This window comes from Cydia fagiglandana, chromosome 2, assembly GCF_963556715.1.
Source record: "Cydia fagiglandana chromosome 2, ilCydFagi1.1, whole genome shotgun sequence".
Lineage (NCBI taxonomy): Eukaryota > Metazoa > Arthropoda > Insecta > Lepidoptera > Tortricidae > Cydia > Cydia fagiglandana.
This window is the reverse complement of record NC_085933.1, coordinates 8,076,548-8,089,386: the sequence shown is the minus strand read 5'-3', so window position 1 is coordinate 8,089,386 and position 12,839 is coordinate 8,076,548. Positions and strand designations below refer to the sequence as shown.

At 37.7% G+C, this 12,839-nt stretch overlaps 2 protein-coding genes across 2 annotated transcripts in view; both read left to right on the top strand.

Annotated features, from left to right (window-relative positions):
- Positions 1-4,488, top strand: part of LOC134675021 (RING finger protein 17-like) — a 32,372-nt gene extending 27,884 nt beyond the window's left edge. Inside the window, exons 20-22 of the mRNA XM_063533174.1 lie at positions 540-1,314; positions 1,859-2,130; positions 2,800-4,488. Coding sequence (XP_063389244.1) covers positions 540-1,314; positions 1,859-2,130; positions 2,800-4,156 — 2,404 coding nt within the window. The 3' untranslated portion in view covers positions 4,157-4,488. The remainder of the gene's footprint in view (positions 1-539; positions 1,315-1,858; positions 2,131-2,799) is intronic.
- A 3,916-nt stretch (positions 4,489-8,404) lies between these two features.
- Positions 8,405-12,839, top strand: part of LOC134675003 (uncharacterized) — a 36,051-nt gene continuing 31,616 nt past the window's right edge. The window contains exons 1-2 of the mRNA XM_063533152.1: positions 8,405-8,847; positions 9,983-10,156. Coding sequence (XP_063389222.1) covers positions 8,784-8,847; positions 9,983-10,156 — 238 coding nt within the window. The 5' untranslated portion in view covers positions 8,405-8,783. The remainder of the gene's footprint in view (positions 8,848-9,982; positions 10,157-12,839) is intronic.

The following is a 12,839-nucleotide window of genomic DNA, read 5'->3' as shown; positions in this document are numbered from 1 at the left end:
GAGTATGAGTTGTCAATATTTCGTACCTAACTTTCGAAAAACTCATTAGTACTAGCCAGAATTGTAAGTCATGACACTTAGAGCATTTAGTTACTGGAGATGTCACGGCTGTCATTTTCTGTACGAAACAGTCTGCCGATTTTTGCGGGGGAGGGGACGTCAAATGTATTGCTATTTCTACATGAGTTTGCACAATTGTGCAAGTTTTTCGGCAAACGGGTAAGCTCTTAAAGGCGACTCCAGTTATTAAATGGATGGTGTTAAGCAAAAATGTGTCAACCCATATTAATTTTTCAATAAAATGTCAACTTTAAGCGTCAGTTTTTTGAGTTGACATCTTATTGAAAAATTTATGTGGGTTGACAATGTTGACACATTATTGCGTATCAGCATCCAAATGGTCTAAGGTCGAACGTCATATCCACTGGGCCACCACCACCGCTGAAATAGAATATTTTAGATAAATTAAACATATTAAATTTATATGAGATATATGATATTTTTTTGATTTGATAATTGAATACTGTATTTGTTTTCAGTCTCTTTAGATTTAACTTGAGCGACGGCGAAAGTCAAGGTGCAACACACAAGGCTCCGCAAGACGAAACAAAGAAATCAGAACCTAAGCGTAATGCTAAAAAAATAAAAATACTGAGCCACGATGACGATGACACCAAAATAGATGAAAAGAATTTGGAAGCTAAGGATAAAGGTCCACTCAGGCTCGAAGCCAAATTGCTGCAGTACCAGTCACCTTCTCTACTCTACGTGTCGCTGGTTCACCAGCAGAAGACTTTCAATCTCTTATTTGAGAAAATACAAACAGAATACTCAAAGGCAAATTCTGAAAATGACAAAAAGGATTGGAAGGAAGGAGACAGATGTTGCGCATTCTGTGAGGAATCCAAAACGTGGCGGCGAGCTGTCATCGTAGAATTAGTAGACAACAAAGCAAAGTTGTTCTATTCTGATTTCGCACTGGTCGAAACAGTACCTCTGGATAATTTAAGAGTGTTGACTCCAGATTTCGAATCGTTGGGAGACGCCGCGATCAAATGCCATTTGTCCGGAGTGATGCCGGCAGTCGGCACCGAATGGCCTTCACTCACAAAAGAGTATCTCAAAGAACTGCTGGAAGTATACAAAAGGGTGTTTATAACCAAAATCGGGAACTTCAAGGACAGGAGTATGCCTGTGGAGTTATGGGTGTACCACACCACCCAGGGCGGTGCTCTGGAGCCCGACACGTCGGAGTGGCGCTGTCTAAACCTGAAAATCATTGAACAGGGTCTGGCAATACCGGACAAATCTGAGGTAATTCATTTTTATGCTGTTACAATATTTACATTTGGGGGCACGGTACTTTCTACTTTTACCTTTTCTCGAACCGTTGTCTCATTTTCAAACACTCATAGCTTCGTCTCAGCCATGAAACGGCCAAGCTATAGTTTTTAAACCGAGGTATAGGGGTTAATAAAGTCAGGGCTTATTAGGGGCTTGGCTTTTGCTGAGATCTGATAACTTTTTTACATTAAAAGTCTTGGGCGCCAATTTTACATGAAATGTTTTTGCTGAAATTCATAATACTGTTAACTGGGAATACTGGGATTTAAATTTTGAATATAGGACCTCAGTAAGGTTAAAGGTACCTTCGTTCGCTAATACCCATCTCAGCTCGACTACCGTGCCCCACCACGCACAGCGACCGTAAGTCACATACAAAAACCAGTTTGAAGTTTGCATTTATTGCGCACGAATGCGCTAAACAATCGAATGAGCTTTCGAATGTCACTTACGATTATGTGTGATGGGTGGGTAATCAATACGTTTAAGGTTTTATAGGATATTTTATTTTTAGGCTGCCGCAGAGGAATCGAACGCTAAGGAGGACGACGACGAAATGTTGTCGTTTGGGAACTTGACGGGTTCCGTGCGCGAGTGGCTGCAGCTGGAGCCGCTGCCGACCAAGCCGCTGGCCCAGGCGGACGTCACCGGCGCCTCCACGCCCGAGGTCGACGACGTCAACGCTAACATCGACCAGGTCCAGGCCGGCTCCTCCAATACTGTGTTCATATCTGATTGGCTGCCTGCCGAGCCTTTGCCGACCAACGAGTTCATAGGGGTGCCGACGTAAGTTCACTGCAATTTCACGATAGCCATAGTCTGGAGTAAATTAAAGACTCGAGTAACAATATTCTTACCCCAGGAGTTACACATAATGTTTGTCATCACACTTGCGAATAATAAATTGAATTTTAAGCGAACTTATTCTTAAATGTGGTGACATTATATTCGTCAGCCATATTGTCATTTTTTGGTAGTGTTGACATTGAAGGCACATCAACCTCCAGCCATAATTGAAAATTGTGTAAAAATATTTTAAATGGCTATTAAATTAATGAAATTAAATATTTTTAAACATAAACAAAAAAATGTAATTTATATTCGTCCTCTATAAAAATTAAGAATAAAAAAAAATATATATAATCGTCAGTTTTTTAAAAGTAAAACTGTTTTATAAGTATTATTTATAAGTACTTAGTTCGTATAAATCAGTGACAGAATCCATAACATTTTTCCCGCGGGGAACAATATAGGCCTTTGTTCTTCAGTACACCTGCATGAAATAAGATATTTTTCGAGCAAGTGTGATGAAAAAGTAAAATACGTGTCTTCAAGAAGCTGAATATTATAGATGCTCAAACTCAATCACCTCGCTGGTGTAGCGTGCGCCGCAGTGTGCTTCTACATTCTTATGTTACAGTGACATAGTTTGTTGAATGAAATGTTGTTTTTCAGGTACATCGACAATGATGGTGTTGTCTTTCTACATCAGCTGGCGCAGGAAGAGACGCTCGAGCTTATCCGCAAGGCGCTCGAGGTCCGCTTCAAGAAGCCCGATCCTAAGGCCAAGTACGCGAAGTGGACCGTGGGCGAACCGTGCGTCGCGCTGTACTTCCTGGACAACCGTTTCTATCGGGGGCGAGTGTTGGAGGTCAATACAGACACCTCCTCCTGTTTAGTCCAGTACGTCGATTACGGCAATGAAGAAATCTGCTCGTTTGTCAACATGAGGAAGAGCATTGCCCTTCATCAGATACCCATACAGTCCCACAAGTGCATCCTGGCTCGAATTCGCCCAATAGGCAATCTGTGGGACAGAACAACGTTGGATTACATACACAAATCAGTCGTAGAGAAACACTGTTTGGTCAAATTATCTGGTGAGCGTGTCGGCGATCTCTTGCCAATAGAGCTGAAATATGACAAATTGTGGATAAACGACCACCTGGCCGACTTTGAGATGGCAGAGTATACAGACGGATCGAAAACCGTGGTTAAGAAATTCGCACCAAACCCAAATTTAAAGACACAAGGAAACGAAGACCTGAAATCTGACTCGGGGCCAGATTATATCGTGGATGAAGATGCCGATAGCGCGGAGCTCCTGTCGTCACACGATTGTTCCTTCGATGCAAAGTCTTTCGAGGCTGCTGATTGGAATTTACTCATGGAACAAGAAGGTCAGTCAAAACACGAAAAAGTGCTGGCTTACACAAAAAATGATAAAGAAGAAGTCCTATCTAATATTATACTTATAAACGATTTACATACTCTGGAATTATCTGTTGTTCATAACGATGAAGATAATTTGTTATATGATGAGATGTTCGAAAATTTGCAAAATGAAGCCGCCAATTTTCCGCCGCTGAACGGAATATATGAAGATAAACCATGCATTGGTCTGTTTCGCGACGAAACTGGACAACCAGGGTGGTACAGAGCGTCTATACAACGATACAGCAAATCAAAAGGACTCGTTAAAGTACGCTATGTTGATTATGGCAACACTGACGTCGTTTCTACATCGAATGTGAAAGAAATAAGCGAAAAGTGGTTGAAATTGCCACCTGCCAGCATACAGGCTAATTTATACGAAGTTAAAGTAAATCCCCATGTCGACATTAATATTGTGTCGACTAAATTTATTGAAACATTCCTGGACAAGGGGCCATTCCAGACTAAAATCATAGCATATGAAAATTCTATACCCCAAGTAGAACTTAGAAATGAAGACGGCCAACTTGTTTACAGCAAGCTCATAAGTAGCGGATATTTGATTGAGAAAGATTTGTGTATCAATGACAAATTTTAGTTCTTTTTATCATTTAAACAAGTCAAAGCCTTGGCCCCGAACTAATGGCAATAATCTTGTTCCTTAACCCCTGGCGGGCAATGTTTTTTTTTAATCGGATTAGGAAAGCAGAGATCCATCAAGAATTCCAAAGCAATCTGTGATTGGTTTGACTAATGTTGATTAAAGTAGAATAAGTTACAATGAAAAAAAAAAAACAAAGTGATGTTCAGAGTTAGTTGTGTTGGTCTTTTTAATTTTATTAAGTGTTCACAAAAGCATTATCTGTTACTACTTAGTTACTAGATATTACTATTAATTAATTATGATTAAGTTAGTAATCCATAAAGATGTTATCTACCCTATTGTTTTGTTATGAACGATTAAAAGTCAAATCTATAATGTGTTGTTATTAGATTGTTTCAAACTTGAGTTGTTTCCCGCTGTCTGCAAAAGGAGTCGAGAAGACAGGAGTCTTTTGAATTGTTTGAAAGAAAAACTACTTTTCGGCAAAGATTAGACAATGTCTGTGACTCTTGTCTTAGGAGGAATTATTTTTGCACTTGTTACCAGTTACCACCAAGTTGTGACCACTGGTCTATTTTTTTTTTCATATTTTATAACTGGGAATAACTGAGAATTTGTTTTTCTCAGTTACCACTGGCGAGTGGGAATAGGTGAGAAAAAACCCAGTTGTTACTACTGGCATCCGAATCCAATAAAACGTTGGGACCTGTTATATGGTGTGCTGCTCTGCAGCGGCGCCACCATAATGAATACCAATGAATTATATGGTGAAATGATGTACCTAAAAGGTACATCATGTACATATAATGCTTATGACTGTACCTGTGATACGAAACGAAATAATCGGCATTGAAAGTGGCGCCGCTGGGGAGCATACTCCCCAGCGGCGCCACACAGTACTCATAGATAGAAATGATATTAGCTATTTTTTTCTTATGTAAATTGATGTACTAATGCTGTTTATTACGTACCTATTGGAAAAAAGAATTATTTTGCATTAATTAGCGATTTTATTTACATTTTAATTCCGCGTTCCGCCTAAACGGTACGAGTTGCAAGAGAGGCGCGCGGGTGAGCGAGATGGAGATAGAAATTCTTCCCGCGGGACCGCGCTCCCGCGGCTCGCTCCGATTTTCAATAATGAATATTTTTGTTTATGCTTTCGTTATGTTTCTGTGTCTGTCCTTCTGTATCAAAAGGAAAATTATATTAAGTACGTTGTATTTTTTATATTTAAAAGTATATAATTAAATAACATTTTCTGTATGATAGAGTCAGACCACAAAAAGTATGCAGCGCTAAATAAAAAGTAGCTTTTAGAAATCAGTATGTGCCAACACCATAGAAAATGGATTAAATAGTCTTGATACTTGTGAAATTTCGACCATATTTCGTCATACGTTGTATTTTTTTATAATTAAAAGTATATCTAGACACGCGGTAGCGTGTCCAGCCAAGTTCAAAGAAAAAGGAACTGGCGACGCAGCAACCGTGTGTAATATTATACGAACCATTTCGAGCTACTTTTGACCCCTTCACAACTTGAAACCTACTTTACCTACACAAATGAAATTTGGCACATGTATTCAAACCCCTTAGCTTGTCCAAAATACAAAATTTTATAAACATAGCTCATATAGTTATTGATAAATCAACGTGTAAAAACCGGCATTTATGTGACTGACTGACATATAGACCAAAGACCTAACCCACTTCTATATGACTTAGAAACTTGATATTTGGCATGAAGGTAGACTATTAGGTGTATATAAAGGGAAAAATCAGAAAACTGGAAATTATTGATATTTCGATGGAAAAAAAAATAGTTATAGACCAAAAACCTAACCCACTTCTAGATGACTTAGAAACTTGATATTTGGCATCAAGGTAGATTATTAGGCGTATACAAAAGAAAAAATCTGAAAACTGAAACTTTTTGACAATTGACCGCGCGTTAGCGAGGGTCTTCTTTTCAGCTGAGGCAAACTGCTTTCATGATGAATAGTAGGGTGTTTCATTTTTCCGAATTTTCGATTTTCATCTGACTTTGCTCGAATTTTAACTGATAAAAAATATTATACGTTAAATAAAATAAAATCGGTCAACATTTAGAGGTTGCACAACATCAACAAAGATTTTTCAAATAACCAACGACTCTACATCGGAGGGTAGAAAATGGTTTAAGAGGCTACCATCAAAGCAGAGAGTAGTGTGATACTGAACCTTCTACATATAAATAAATTTTAAAATTAGTAGTAAACTTGGATTATGGTTACTTGATAAATGTTCTAATTAAGATTTTTCAGTTTTTCCACATGTTTCCAAAGGAAAAGTGCTTTTATCGTATTTTAGACGCCAAATTCAGTTTTCTCATTCGATTTTAGTATCAGTTCATTATATTTTGTGGTTTTAAAACATAGTTCATTTTCACGCAATGTATGGGGTTCTCACTCTACCTTTTCAACTTGTGCAATATCTAAACGTTATTCGATTCTTTTGAAAATTGAAATAGATAGTTTTTTTTTGTGTGGGGAGACTCCATTGGTGAGCAAAGTCAGGAAAAATATTACAACTTTTTTTTCTCCATACAAAAGTGAATCACCCTAATGAATAGAATACTTACTATAGTAATTTCTGTACAAAAAGTAATGATATCCCAACAAAAACATAAATGTGAAATGAGAGCCAAGTTCAATATTAAGAATATGTGTCGTTATTGACTCGCCGACAAAAGAATTGAGATCTATATGCGTGCCAAGTTCTGTGCTGTGTAAAAAATCCTGAAATTATAAAGGATTTGTCTTGGCTAGTTTATTTTATACCTAATACGTAACGTATAAGTTAACAACTCAAAATTTGCATTAAGTAATTTAATTTTCACTACACCAACCGGTAAAGCTCTCTTGATTGTTCAAAAACTGATAGCAAGGTTGCATTTTATTCACATGTGAGGCAAAGTAATCAAATGCAAAATTTGAGTTGTTTTCTTATGTTTGCTAGCAGAATTGACTTTTAAACTATCGCTCATGCTTTGAAACCATGCTTTAGCTTGAAAACGAGCGGTTAAACAACTTTGCCCCTTGTAAAACAACTATTTTTCTTTTTACAGAAACATAAACATAACGAAAGCCAGAACAAAAATATTATTGATAATAATAAGTTCAAAAACCAAAACCCCGACTACCGAAAATCGCAATGAAACAAGATAAAATTCTTATCTCAAACTCATCATTCAGGCCTTTAGCATCATGGCAGATGATTTATGCAGCGTCTGTTAGCGAGGAACAACGTCTCTCGTGGCTGTATAAGCCAATGCGGGACCGGCATTTGCGACCGCATTTATGGCAGCTGAAGCAGGGAGTCATGTCGGCAACATTAGGTGGATTGGTAACCTCTTTGCGCGTTTTCGGGCAAGGTCTTGGAACCAGGCGTTGTCGTGGATTTCGATCTGGATCGACCTGGATCTCAAACTATCATACAGAAAATATTTTTGAATTAAAATTATATACTTTTAATTATAAAAAGATACAACGTATGACGAAATATAGTCGAAATTTCACAAGTATCAAGACTATTTAATCCTTTTTCTATGGTGTTGGCACATACTGATTTCTAAAAGCTACTTTTTATTTAGCGCCGCATACTTTCTGTGGTCTGACTCTATCATACAGAAAATGTTATTTAAACATATACTTTTAAATATAAAAAAATACAACGTACTTAATATAATTTTCCTTTTGATACAGAAGTACAGACACAGAAACATAACGAAAGCATAAACAAAAATATTCATTATTGAAAATCGGAGCGAGCCGCGGGAGCGCGGTCCCGCGGGAAGAATTTCTATCTCCATCTCGCTCACCCGCGCGCCTCTCTTGCAACTCGTACCGTTTAGGCGGAACGCGGAATTAAAATGTAAATAAAATCACTAATCAATGCAAAATAATTCTTTTTTCCAATAGGTACGTAATAAACAGCATTAGTACATCAATTTACATAAGAAAAAAATAGCTAATATCATTTCTATCTATGAGTACTGTGTGGCGCCGCTGGGGAGTATGCTCCCCAGCGGCGCCACTTTCAATGCCGATTATTTCGTTTCGTATCACAGGTACAGTCATAAGCATTATATGTACATGATGTACCTTTTAGGTACATCATTTCACCATATAATTCATTGGTATTCATTATGGTGGCGCCGCTGCAGAGCAGCACACGTTATATGAGCGTGATATCTAAATTCTAAAGAAGTTGCTACAAAAACATCAATTTGATTGTCATTTAAATTCACCTAATAGCGCTTCTTCAAAGGTTGTAGTAGCGAATAGAGGGCGAAGCCGGCTCCGCGGGCATTGCGCGCTCGGCGGTCCCCGAAAGCACACGCGCGCTTCGTTACGCAATTTACGAGGCCTCGTCCCGTCCGCGCCCCGCGTAACTTATCAACCACAACATAATTCCAAGCTGCGTTACGAAATTCATCAATCCTTTACGAGACCTTCAGTTAACTTCAATGCTGTCTGAAACGGTTTTTGATCGTGACACGGTTAAATCAAATATGTGCACGCGCATGTCCCAATGGTGATTTGTTTTGATTGTTAGTAGGCAGTTTTTGGTTGCGAAGATGATTAGGATAAAAGTTTTCTTCACATTACTCGTGGTGTTGCTCTGCATAGCGGCGAAATCGGGTAAGTTTTTTTTTCAATTATCAATTTTCTGAATATTTATGTACCAAGTAGAGTCAGCAGCAGAAGTAGCAAATCGGGGAGTAGGTAAATAATCTGAACACATATTTTTTTTTATATGATTTAGTTGAAATTTTGGATTTAAGAATAGACGATTGATTTTGGATTAAGTTCTGGCCCGCTTAGCGAATTCATTTCTAACGGTGCTTGTAAACATATATTTAGCGGTTATATTTATATCTTTATTATCTTTTAAATGTGATTTACGGCGCAGTTCGGGAAATTAATTAGAGATTCACTGGATATGAAATACATAGTTAAGATATGTGACGTTACACGGCAAAAGGTAAGGTAGGTACCTTAGTGAATCTCTAATTCACTTCCCGAATCGCGCCGTTAGTCTCCCTCCCCATTCGGTATTACGTTTACAAAAGGTAATTAGGTACCGCTTACCGTTGTTATTGTTACTTCACAATTGACATATTTTATTAACTATTATTAAAATTAACTATAAATAAATAAAAATTATAACCATCTTTTTAAGTTCCCTAAATCTGTCCCCTGCGGAAGGGTGCCCATAAAGGCTGGTTACATTCCCACACTGCCAATCCTTTGGCCTATTGTTACTTAACCTTTAGGGTTAACTTCTTAATATATGGTACTAGACTGGGTAAATTACTAACCTAAATGTGCCCAATTCCCACCATACATTGACAGATTTTTCCACCAGATCTGATGGACACATCGGTACGTATATCCTTAGCTATTACCACAATAGCAAGTCTAAGAGAGAGCTAAGAGAAACGCATGGATTTCCTAGAGTTCCTAGACTAATCTTTCCGTGAGACCATTTCGCGGTACTTTCCGCAGAGCTGCTGCTGGACCACCCCAGGAGTCAAGACACGTCTGTGATCGATGCGGCAAAAAATACTACCTCCTTAAAATATCTTCTTTAGTCGCTATCTACCTGTATCTTCTTCAAAGATGGTGTGGCCAATGATGAGGTAGTGTTAAGTTAAATTTAGGTAGGTACATGTTCACAAATTGGAACGCGCCAGAAAGTTTTATCAACATTTAGATTTTTTTGACCAATATAAATTATGCTTCAAGAAATGACTGTCTACTCAAACGATTTCAGAGAGTTCGGAGACAGGACAGCGCGTGAAGCGCATCCGGGCCGACAGCGCGCCGGTGGCGCGGGACCCGGCGCAGGCGCTGGACGCGCCCGAGCCCGACACGGCGGCGCCCGCGCCCGTCGCCTTCCTCAGCCCTTCCGTCAAGGAGTATCTGGAGCTTGGCATGGCGATACCCGGTGAGTTTATGTAAAGTTCAAAAGTATGTAGAGTCAACAACAAATATGTGATAAACCCAATAGGTAAGGCATTGCAAAAATAAAAATAGCATCATCTGTATACCTACGAACCATCTGCGATAAGGTCTACCTCTTTTCCTTTTCCCGTCTTTCGGGTACCAGGTTGTAACAATTATTGACCATTTTTGTCTTAGTTCTCTAAGCATATGTCAAGCTCTTATACTTTGATATAATTATCCTACGACATAGGTTGAAGGTTTTCACCACTTGATGGAACCAAGGAAGTACGCAAGCCTTTGTTCAATTGTCTGCTGAACATCAATCAAGTTAACATGTGACGTCAACATAATACGCTTAAAGAATCGTGTTTTGTTTTTTGATATCGCGTGGGCGACTTAGTAGGATCCTCATTTGTCAAAGCTTTTTGTAAAGCAAATCATCGAAGCTTGCGTACCTACTTAAATATGTGATGTTACGAAGGTGACATCAAGATGTTCCGCATATTGTGGGTCATACCACTGACGTAATGGGTCATAGATTATATAGATAGGTAGAGAAGACTATGTCTAGAAACGGTAGGTAGGTACCTACCTGACATTGAGACATCGGGTGTTGAATATTGAGTATATTGACATTATTAGCAAAGAGGAAAGAGGAAGAAGATTTAAACGAATTAGGTACCTATATTAATTAGGTATATAAAAAAGTACCTAACCACGTAGGTATTAAGTGTGCGATTGTAGACGCATAAGAAGAACTATTATCTAATCATTAACCTACTTATTAAAAAAATAAAATAAACAATGGTCGGAACTAAATTCTTCACAGTTTTCTGTGTGGTACCAATACATATTTGTATGATATACGAACTGTGAAATGCTTGAGAAACAATAAGACACGCTTTTTTAGGGTTCCGTACCCAAAGGGTAAAACGGGACCCTATTAATAAGACTTCGCTGTCCGTCCGTCTGTCATCAGGCTGTATCTCACGAACCGTGATAGCTAGACAGTTGAAATTTTCACAGATGATGTATTTCTGTTGCCGCTATAACAACAAATACTAAAAACAGAATAAAATAAAGATTTAAATGGGGCTCCCATACAACAAACGTGATTTTTGACCAAAGTTAAGCAACGTCGGGAGGGGTCAGTACTTGGATGGGTGACCGTTTTTTTTGCTTTTTTTGTTTTTTTTTGCATTATGGTACGGAACCCTTCGTGCGCGAGTCCGACTCGCACTTGCCCGGTTTTTGCGTTTACAGATCAGATTAGTCATCAATTGTCTTGTGAAGTTTAATGTTAATGAGTCTAAAGTTACTCTTTTCTCTATTGTTTAATGGAAGTTCCGGTTCGAGCCCCATAATGTATTTTATATTGAATAGGTTGCTTGTTTGCCGGCTACGTATTTACCTATCTATCGGCCCTGACATTTAGTTATTGGAAAGATTGCATTAGGTATACGATACCTAATAAATTTTAACATTAGTAAAAAATGCAGATAAATTTTAATCTTTAATAAATTCTGTCATTTTCAGTTTCTGTAAGACCTTCATACTCGTAAATATGTGAAAAGTATCCAATAACTAAATGATGAATAAATTTAATTTAGTGGGAAATGCATTTCTGAGTATAGTTCGTTTTTTTTAGAATTAGAAAGAACTTGCAAGAAGGTAAGCGATCTTGACATGTCTTTTAATTGTAAAACGCTTTATAAAAATATAAAACTATTACTTATGAAAGCAGAAGAATATAAATGATCGTATTAGATTCATAATTGTTACATATTTGCCGTAACTTATTTTTAAAATGTGTTTTTCAATTAAAAGACACATCAAGATTGTTTACCTAATTTCTAATGCTAAAAAACCGGGCAAGTGCGAGGCGGACTCGCGCACGAAGGGTTCCGTACCATAATGCAAAAAAAAAAGCAAAAAAAAAAACGGTCACCCATCCAAGTACTGACCACTCCCGACGTTGCTTAACTTTGGTCAAAAATCACGTTTGTTGTATGGGAGCCCCATTTAAATCTTTATTTTATTCTGTTTTTAGTATTTGTTCTTATAGCGGCAACAGAAATACATCATCTGTGAAAATTTCAACTGTCTAGCTATCACGGTACGTGAGTAGGGCTTGCAATATCGGATGGTCTCCAATTCCGGAACTGATTTTCGATATTGGATTCGAATTCCGGAATTCCGGAACTGGTTCCGGAATTAGGGGTTATCGTATTTTACTTAATTTTTTTTGTAAAATCCAACAAAAAATGTGAAATTCTGATACTTTACGTTTATTAAAGTTAATATTGTTTAAGAGAAATTTAATATGAAGTACTACAGATAATTTCATCTCTTTTTTACCAACTTATTAAAATGGTTACTTTTATTCAATTCTATGATACGCGGTATTTATTCGGGGAAAATTTAGTTGCTAGCAAACCATTCAATGGATAATTTTATAAAATAGTTAAATATAACAGCTCTATAATCAGCCTACTCTTCGTAACATTAGTACGTAGTGGTGTTGTTTAAGAAGTTGAAGGTCGAAATTTGGCTTTTTCCTTCCTAGATCCTAATTATGATTCAGAATATCATATATTATATGCTTCTACAGGATCCGAAATCGTTGATAGAGAAAACCTTCTATCTAAATCGAAGATTCGCTCATGTAGGATTGAGACTATTCT